Raw genomic sequence first — 9,866 nt, 5'->3', positions numbered from 1 at the left:
CCTATCGCAAAGACATTTCTATAGCTGTGTGTATCTCTATGGATGGCTTTAAGGGAAGGACTTACAAGTAAGACTATACCCATGTTTGGATAAACATATGTCTGTTTTACCTCAGCCTGAACTATCTCATCATGGGAAAGTTTAAGCCTGTTAAATACATACCAAAGTTTTTAAAGGGTTTGGTTATAAGCAATGTGTCTGTTCTTTAAAAATACAAAGCTTTTTCACTCAGAAGAAGCTAGTTTTGTACAGTTCTTAACAGCTACTATTTTTAAAATCTAAGTAGATAACTCATATGACTGCAGATTTGGCTTGAACAACCACGGTGGTTACTGAAACTACACAACATGGGCATTAAATCTGAATTCAGATACAATGTAGGAAGCAGCTAGAATTATCTTCTAGCATATCTCCTTCTTTTATGAAACCTACTTTTTTTACTGGGAGAGAGAACTGACTCTGAAAAGACTCTGACTTTTCTCAACACAATCCCTTTACAAGGCCTAAGAGATTCTGGAGTTGAAAGTTCAAGAGAGGAGTTGGGGAAGAATGTGGGGCTCTCGCAGGAAAGCTCAGGAATCTCGTAATACTAATGTAAGAATATCTGCAAGGGAAAAAAGTGTGACACAAGACAGGCCCCAGAAAGAAAGCCAAGAAAATGCTTTTTCCCATGTTGGTCAGGAGCCCAACAAGGTTCAGCCTCGGGTTTTCAGAGTACCGTCAAAGCTAGGTGGGAACTAACAAGTCACAAGTCCCCAGAGTGGAATGAATAATGCAAGGAAAATAAAGCTGAACAGACTGAAAAGTAAAATGCATTCTTGATTCTGTGTGATAGGCCCATTTTATCTCTAGGTCCTCAAGAAGAAAAATAAAAAAGAACCCAAAAGAAAGTGAGAAAAATCCATGAGCTCTTTCTGAGGAAAGAAAGTGAATCTGTCACCAAATATTTATTCAGAATGTTGTGGTGGCTATTGGTGCTGTTCATCAAAGTGATTAATCTCCTAGGCTCAGGGGAGAATTGTACTTTCTGGCTCCCAGGTCATTGGATGAGGACGTGTGGTTTTGGTCAATGAGTAGAGAGCAGAAATGACATGGGCTGCTTTCGGGACAGAACACTGACTGTTGGTACCAGACTCAAGTTCTCTCTTCCCTCTGCCACAGAGGTCTGTGATTCAGGGTGGTAACTGCTTAGACACCCTGGGGCTCTGAGAGAATGATCACAGTCCCCTTGCCTATCTACACTGAACATATAATGTAAATGAGAAGCAAACCTTTGGGGTCTTGGCGATTGACTTTTGGGAGATGTTTGTTGTTGCAGCATTATGAAGCTAATCCTGACTGGTACATACCTGCAGTAGAAGCAACATTCTTGTCTAATTGACGTAGCCAGCAGTATCTGACACAGTCCTTATGTACAGGCAATGAGTACCTGAAGCTTATAGTGGAGAGTAGGAACGGCATTGGCCTATGTGAGAAAATCTTACATTGAAAAGCAGGTTTCTGAGATACATGCACCTCTATGTATATAGCACCACTGTTCACAATAGCCAAAACATGGAAGCAACCTAAATGTCCATCCACAGGGAAATGGATAAAGGAGGTACATATATACAGTGGAATACTACTCAGCCATCAGGAGAACAAAATAATGCCAATTGTAGCAACATGGATGCAACCAGAGATTATCATAATAAGTGAGGTAAGTCAGAAAGAGAAAGACAAATATCATATGATACCACTTTTGTGGGGAACATAAAATATGGCACAGATGAACCTATTTACAAAACAGAAAGAGACTCAGACATAGAGAACAGACTTGTGTTTGCCAAGGGGAAGAGTGGAGACAATTGTTACCTTATTTTCAGAAAAGCACCAAAGCGTGCCCTTTGGTTCAGTTCAGTTTAGTCACTCAATCATGTCCAACTCTTTGCAACCCCATGGACTGCAGCACGCCAGGCCTCCCTATACATCACCAACTCTCAGAGTTTACCCAAACCCATGTCCATTGAGTTGGTGATGCCATCCAACCATCTCATCCTCTGTCATCCCCTTCTCCTCCTGCCCTCAATCTTTCCCAGCATCAGGGTCTTTTCAAATGAGTCAGCTCTTCGCATCAGGTGGCCAAAGTATTGGAGTTTCAGCTTCAACATCAGTCCTTCAATGAATATTCAGGACTGATCTCCTTTAGGATGGACTGGTTGGATCTCCTTGCAGTCCAAGGGACTCTCAAGAGTCTTCTCCAACACCACAGTTCAAAAGCATCAATTTTTCGGCATTCAACTTTCTTTATAGTCCAACTCTCACATCCATGCATGACCACTGGAAAAACCATAGCCTTGACTAGACGGACCTTTGTTGACAAAGTAATGTCTCTGCTTTTTAATATGCTGTCTAGGTTGGTCATAACTTTCCTTCCAAGGAGTAAGTGTCTTTTAATTTCTTGGCTGCAATCACCATCTGCAGTGATCCTGGAGCCCAAAAAAATAAAGTCAGCCACTGTTTCCACTGTTTCCCATCTATTTGCCATGAAGTGATGGGACCAGATTCCATGATCTTAGTTTTCTGAATGTTGAGCCTTAAGCCAACTTTTTCACTTTCCTCTTTCACTTTCATCAAGAAGCTCTGAGTTCTTAATGCAAATCAAAAACCCTCCCATCTCAATCATAATTAATTTTTCAAAGAGTAAAACATTGTCTTTCATTGTGGACCTATACATATATATATATATATATATATATATATATATATACATATTTACATATGTTTATTTTGTATAGATTTTGTGTGTATGTATAGATGTATTTTTCTGGCAAACTCAGTTTTAAAAATCACTAGTCAGTTCCCTGTGTTTATGATAAAGGCTCTACCTTCTCATCAGTAGAAGTCATTAAGTTATTTAGAAGATTTTCCATTTTAAATGAATGTTGATATTTTCTCCCTCTTTTTAAATAATTATTTGCTTTGAACTCATCCTTAATCCACTTATATTATTCTTACCCAAGTAATTTTTTAAAAACAGAATTCACTTAATATTTGTGATCAAATCTGATAATCATTGCTTCATGCAGTCCCCATGAAAAATGACTTAGTATATGAACAAATAAAGTTAATTATTAGTTTTTATGCATTCAAAGTATATTTAGGAACAAATAATGATATTAAACATAACTTTAAGTTTAAATATATATCTTAATTTCATAGAATATTCATATATAGCAATGAATACATAACTATATGAATATTTGGAGAAGGAAATGGAAACCCACTCCAATACTCTTGCCTGGAAAATCCCATGGACAAAGAAGCCTGGTAGGCTACAGTCCATGGGTTCGAAAAGAGTCAGACATGACTGAGAGACTTCACTTTCACTTTTCATTCTCATGCATTGGAGAAGGAAATGGCAACCCACTCCAGTATTCTTGCCTGGAGAATCCCAGGGACAGAGGAGCCTGGTGGGCTGCTGTCTCTGGGGTCACACAGGGTCGGACACGACTGAAGCGACTTAGCAGCAGCAGCAGCATGTGAATATTTGTCATTTTTTACTTTCTCAAATTTCTCTCTGAAAACTTTGTACATTTAAGAAATGTGTTAAAGTAGGTTAAACATTGCTACTTTTTTTTTCTTGTAAATTGTATTCAGACATAACCTAACAGGGGCTTCCCTGGTAGCTCAGACAGTAAAGAATCTGCCTGCAATGCAAAAGTCCCAGGTTCGATCCCTGGGTCAGGAAGATCCCCTGGAGAAGGAAATGGAAACCCACTCCAGTATTCTTGCCTGGAGAATTCCATGGACAGAGAAGCCTGGTGACCTAACATCCATGGGGTCACAAAGAGTCAGGCATGACTGAGCTACTGACTCTTTCATAACATACATATAGAAAAGTTCAGGGGCCATAATTATAACACTTCAATAAATTTTCACAAAATGAAGACACACAAGTAACTGGCACCCAGATCATGAAACAGAACTTGACCAGCACCTCATGGCCTCCTCCTGCCTCCTCCCACCTCTTTCCAGTCACAACCTTCTGAAAGTAACCACTAAGCTGACCTAACCCCAGGGTTTTGTTTTGTCTCTGTTTAAATTTCATATAAGTGGGATAATCCAGTATGCACTTTTTGTGACTGTTGCCTTGCTTCAATACTGTGTTTCTTTTTTTTTTTTTTTTTTTTTTTTTTAAAGGGACAACATTTATTCCTTTTCCAAATGTTACAGTAAAACCAGGTGGAAGAGAATGGTTTTAGCAGTTAGAAAAAAAAAAAAAAAGTACAAATCTGGGGTTTGGCCATTAAAAGTTATTTACAACAATGGGAGGGGGAAAAAAAGACAACGAGAAGTTGTTTCACATTACAGACCTCCCGCCCACCCCAAAGCTTAATACTTGCTTACCAAGTCAAAAAAGGAGACACGGGTTGATTCACAAGCTGGAGGTTTGAACTTGAGTAAGACATTTATAAAAACCTAGACAGGGGCAGTGTTCTCCCCAGCCCAGGTGCCACTAGGCACAGCACAGAGACTAAAAACTCAACAGGGGGAGGCTGGACACTCAGGGTTTGGGGGTGTAGGCACCCCCACATCTGGCTCAGGGATTTGGGGAGTAAACAAAACCTACTTGGAAAAGAACTGGGTAAGAAAACCAGCAAATGCCTTCGGCACAGGTGGGGACAGGGAAGGAGGTAGGGCCAAGGGCAGGAGCATTTCACATCACTAACCTAACTTGGGGAAACTGCAAGGGACCATCTTCAACTGGCCTTAAGAGGAAGACCAGATGGATGATAGGAGAATCCACAGGAGGGAGAGAAGGAGAGGGAACGTGGCTAGGGGGCAACAGCCCCTTCCTTTCTGGGCACAGGAAGGCAGCCGGGGCACCAGGTCCAGGCAGTGACCTCACAAGGACAGCACAGTTTTTGCAGCTTAGAGATCACCCACCTGCCCCCACCCAGCTACTCATTCTGCTCGCTGGCCGGTGCAGGGTCACTCTCTGGCCCCGAGGGAGTGGATGGCTCTGCGGCCTGGGGCCCTGCCTCTTCTGCGTCTCCTCCCTTGGCGGCAGCGCTGGCCTCTGCCCCTTTGGCCTGGGGCTCCTGGCTCTCGGGGGTGGCAGCAGCCTTCCCTTCCTGGGCAGTGCCCTCCTCGCCGCAGGCACTGATCTCCCCCTGCTCCTGCTCTTCCTCTGTGGGTGAGGAGGCAGACGAATCACCCCCACCCTCCTTCCGATTTCTCTTGAAGGACAGGCCGCTCAATTTGAAAGGCTTCTTGAAAGAGAATTTCTTCTTCTTCTTGGGGGTCTCCTTGGGGGGGACCTCCCCCTTAGCCTCAGCGCCCTGGCTAGGGGGTGCTGGTTCGATGGCATCACCAGTGGCCCCCGCTGCCTCCTCTGTTCCGTTCACGGGGGGCGATTCCCCTTCACCTTTGGGGGATAAGTCTCCATTGCTTTTCACGTGGCCGTTCTCCTGTCCGTTGACCTTGGCGGGGGAAGCGCCTGCTGCCTCCTCGGCGGTCACGTCGCCCCGGGGAGCCTTGGAGCTCTGGCTGCCCATGGTGGGGGGTTCTGCTGGGGGGGCGCCCGGAGCCGCCCCGGGCTCGCGCCGCAGGGGATAGTTCGGTCGGGTGGGCCTGGCCGGCGGAGGGGTGGGGCTCGCGTCTGAGGGGGAGGGGTGTCGGGGGGAAACCAAGCTGCACCCCCGCTCCGCGCCCGACCCGCTAGCTGCGCCCACCGCCGCTCCGCTCCGCTCCGCGCCAGAATGCCCTCAATACTGTGTTTCTTAAATTCATCCCCATGGTTGCATATAGTAGCAGTTTGTTTATCTACATTGCTGTATAGTACTGTATTATAGGGATATTTGTTGTTGTTTAATTACTAAATCATGTCTGACTCTTTTTGTCGGACACGCTACAATTTATTTTTAAAATTTGTTGTAGAATAAATGTTACAATTTATTCTATTTATGCTATATATACTACAATTTATTTCTCCATTACACTGCTGCATGGCATGTGCATACACCAAAACATTATGCCTATTTATCTAAATTTCAAATTTAACAGAGCCTCCTACTTGTTGCCAGGTAACCCTTATCCTTGCCAACACTTAGCATCATCAGTAGAAGTACCTACTTTCTTTTAAAAACAAATGACTAAAACCACTCACAATTCTTGTAGAACTGCATCTACCAAATAAAAGTGAACATTTAACAGTTGTTCAGTTTATTTGAACAGACAGGGAAACTAGTTTGTTCAAGAGTACCTCTTTAAGACTTCCCAAGTGATCCAGTGATTAAGAATCTGACTTCCAATGCAGGGGACACGGGTTCTATCACTGGTTGGGGAACTAATATCCCACATGCCTCGGGGCAACTAAGCAAAGGAGATGCAACTACTGAGCCTGCTCTGGGGTGTGTGTACAGCAAAGAGCCTGCATGCTACAAGTGAGACCTGATGCAGCTAAAGATAAATAAATATTTTACTCTAAAAAAGAGTACCTCTTTCTCCAGAAAAAAAAAGTCCATTTTCTGTAATGAAGTATATCTTTTAGCTATCTACGTTTATTAAATCAAATGGAACATGGCCAAGTTTTCATTTCATTTTTGATGTGTAAACAGCCTCAATAGTGTTAATAGTTTGCTTACAAACACAGAAGTTGTAGTTAAAACAGTATTATTTCTATGAAGTCCTTTTATTCTTCAAAGCATATTACAAATTACAGATTAATTAAGCTCCACAACAGCCCCCAGGGAAACAGGGAATCTGTCTCAAACTCAAGATATGAACCAACCTGAAACCAAAGATCTCGCTTCCTTGTTCCAAACACCAAGCTTACATTGATGGGGAGCATTAATATTCCACCTACCAAAAGCTATTGCCATTCTGCTTTTCCACCTAAAAATGGGAAAGAGAATTGAGGGTCAGGGAATGGTGAGTGTTCAACAAAGTGCTTATCTTCCTTCTTAGATATAAGCTTCATCAACCTTAGTAAATTTCTGATGTGTTTTTTGATTCTAAAATGTGTATTCATCAAGACCATCAGGTTCAGACAAGGGATAGCCACAGAAAACCAGAAAAATACAGATTTGTGAAAATTTAGTGAGGTCCAGAGGAAATTCTTATATTAAATTCCAAATGATCATTTACTGAGGAATTCTGAATTAGAAATATTTTGCTGTTATCTTCCAGTGTGATTACTAAACCAGTACTGAAAATTACTGAACTAGTACAATAAAACTGGTCTAGATTTCTCTCTTGACTTTCCCAGCCACAAATATCTTGGCATGGGGGAACATCGTCCTAAAATGACTGTGGTTCAGTCCAGATCCTGAATGAAAGTGCGACTCTGAGGTTGTGTTGGGAACAGCTGGGATATTTCTGGGGAAAATATTTCTGTGTAATTCCATGTGCTCATGTTCATGCTAAGTCACTTCAGTTGTGTCCGACTCTTTGCAGTCCTATGGACTCCAGCCCACCAGGCTCCTCTGTCCAATGAATTCTTTAGGCAAGAATACTGAAGTGGGTTCCCATGCTCTTCTCCAGAGGACCTTTCCAGCCCAGGGATCAAACACGGGTCTCTTGCATTGCAGGCAGAGTCTTTACTGCCTGAGCTACCAGGAAAGCCTGTCGAATTCCATATTTGTCTTCAGATATTAACCAATGGTTTATGAAATTTCCTTGACAACTAATATTTTAAAAAATAGAAACTGTGTATTTTCCAGAAAATTTTCACCCTGAATTATCCCCTTAGTTCCTCTGGAAACATCTTCATCAAATTGCTTACGCTAAAGAAATTTGTCCCTTTCTTTGCACTTATTTTCTATTGAATGAAGGAAAATGGCCATTTAAAATGTAAAATGTAAGTCTAAGTATGGTTTGTGGCTATGTACTGAAAAGTAAGTGTGGGTTCTAGAGGACATATAATTGGGGTGACAAAAGATAAAGTTTTGTTCACAAGTGCAGAAAGTTAACCAAAATATATTGTTTATATTGAATGAGTCAATGATACTGAGAGCAGAATTCCTTAATGGGTAAGGAAGAGAAGCTGGCAAAGAGTCACAAAATTAAAAACAGAGAGTTTTTTTAAATCACTATCTTTACCCAGTTGACTATGATCCAGTATGTACAAAGAAAAAATATATATGTATATATTATTAAGACAGTTTGTTTAGCTGAAACAGGATCACCGCTGAACCACCAGGGAAATTCCTGAAAAGGGGATTTTCAAGAGGTGAATTAGTGATGTGCTTTTGAGTCCATGAAAGTTTTGAAATGTTCCTATTTATCCCACAAAACTGGTTATCCTCCCATGACCCCTCACCCCTGCCAACTTCCTCATTTCCATACATGACCCATTCATTTCCTCACGTCACACACCCAGGTTGTTGCTGTTGTTGCTTAGTCACTAAGTACTTCTTAGTACAGCCCACAAGGAACTGTACTAGCACCATCAAGATACATTTGCTGAATAAATAATACATACAATAAAGAAGGATTTTTAAGGGAGACTCCCAAGGGAAGAGGAAAGTCCAGAAAAGTAATAGAAAAGGAAAGATGATCCATAAGCGGTATGTTCTAGGGAGTCCATTACTTGGCCTTTGCGATCTACTGCCAGAGAAGCCCCTAAAACTCTTCCGTCTTCAGACATAGCATCCACTTGCCCTCCCATCCCACTTCCATGCTCCACACTCTGGTTCCATTATTTCAAGGCAGTGACTGAGGAAGCCAGAGTCTTGCAGAGTCTTATCAGCCAGTTAGTTCCCTGGATGCCAGGGTCTCTCCCTGCTGGTTGGCATTCAGCCTGGTGGTTCCTTGGTCTGTGGGGAGGGTGACTGCTGGGTTGGGCCAGCTTCCTAGACCCTGGTGATGGCATGATCCTTCACAAGGCTGCAAGTGGCTGACACAAGACAAGCAGATCGCAAGAATAACAGAACATTGACTAGAGTTCCCTGTGCTAGACAGAAGATCCTTGTTGATTATCTAGTTTATATATGACAGTATGTATATGTTAATCCCAAACTAGATGGAAAAAGAATCTGAAAAAGATTGGATATATGTGTATGTATATCTGAAACACTTTGCCGTATACCTAAAACTAACACAACATTGTAAATCAACTATGCTCCAATATAAAATAAAAATTGAATTTAAAATTTTAAAAATAAAAAGCAAGAAAAAAATAAGAATAACAAAACAACCATAAAAGAGAGTCATAGAAGAATCACCAATGGAAAAAAAAAAAAAAAATCCACTGCTGCAGTCAGTGACCCCGACCCCGCAGCAGGCCACCACCGACTCACGCCTCTGCTGGAGACCCCTGGACACTTACGGGCAAGTCTGGGTCAGTCTCTTGTGGGGTCACTGCTCCTTTCTCCTGGGTCCTGGTGAGCACAAAGTTTTGTTTAAGCCCTCTGAGCATCGCTGGCAGGTATGGGGTTTGATTCTAAAAGTGATTCTGCCCCTCCTACAGTCTTGCTGGGGCTTCTCCTTTGCCCTTGGACATAGCGTATCTTTTTTTGGTGGGATGCAACATTCTCCTGTCAATGTTTGTTCAGCAGCAAGTTGTAATTTTGGAGTTCTCACAGGAGATGAGCACACAACCTTCTACTCCACCGTCTTGGGTCTATCATTACAATTGGTGTTTATGCAGTGCGTTTTGAGGCATAGGGATACACAGATAGTCTCCATGTCTTCAGATTGTTAGATTCTCATAAGAAAAGTTTAGACTGTATACTTTTAACAAAGAAAAATGCCCAAAGAATTTTATTTTTATCTTTAGGAGGAAAGGAAGACATTAAAGGAAATTACCATTTAAATCACAGCTATTTTCATAGTTAACATAAAGCAATGGTTATTTTGCTATACTATATAAAGCTACTGCT

At 41.9% G+C, this 9,866-nt stretch overlaps 1 protein-coding gene across 1 annotated transcript; it reads right to left on the bottom strand.

Moving 5' to 3' along the window:
- Nucleotides 1-4,152: 4,152 nt before the first annotated feature.
- Nucleotides 4,153-5,746, bottom strand: LOC122431989 (MARCKS-related protein). The gene has a single exon (XM_043453678.1). It carries the CDS (start codon nt 5,538-5,540, stop codon nt 4,944-4,946), a length of 597 nt encoding a protein of 198 aa, XP_043309613.1. The 5' UTR covers nt 5,541-5,746; the 3' UTR covers nt 4,153-4,943.
- Between the last annotated feature and the right edge of the window lie 4,120 nt (nt 5,747-9,866).

The sequence above is a fragment of the Cervus canadensis genome, chromosome 30 (genome assembly GCF_019320065.1).
Source record: "Cervus canadensis isolate Bull #8, Minnesota chromosome 30, ASM1932006v1, whole genome shotgun sequence".
In the NCBI taxonomy this organism is placed as follows: Eukaryota; Metazoa; Chordata; class Mammalia; order Artiodactyla; family Cervidae; genus Cervus; species Cervus canadensis.
This window is presented reverse-complemented; position numbering and strand designations above follow the sequence as displayed.

Excerpts from the sequence above, each read along its gene's own strand:
- LOC122431989 (XM_043453678.1), bottom strand. The coding sequence starts at position 5,540 with ATGGGCAGCCAGAGCTCCAAGGCTCCCCGGGGCGACGTGACCGCCGAG.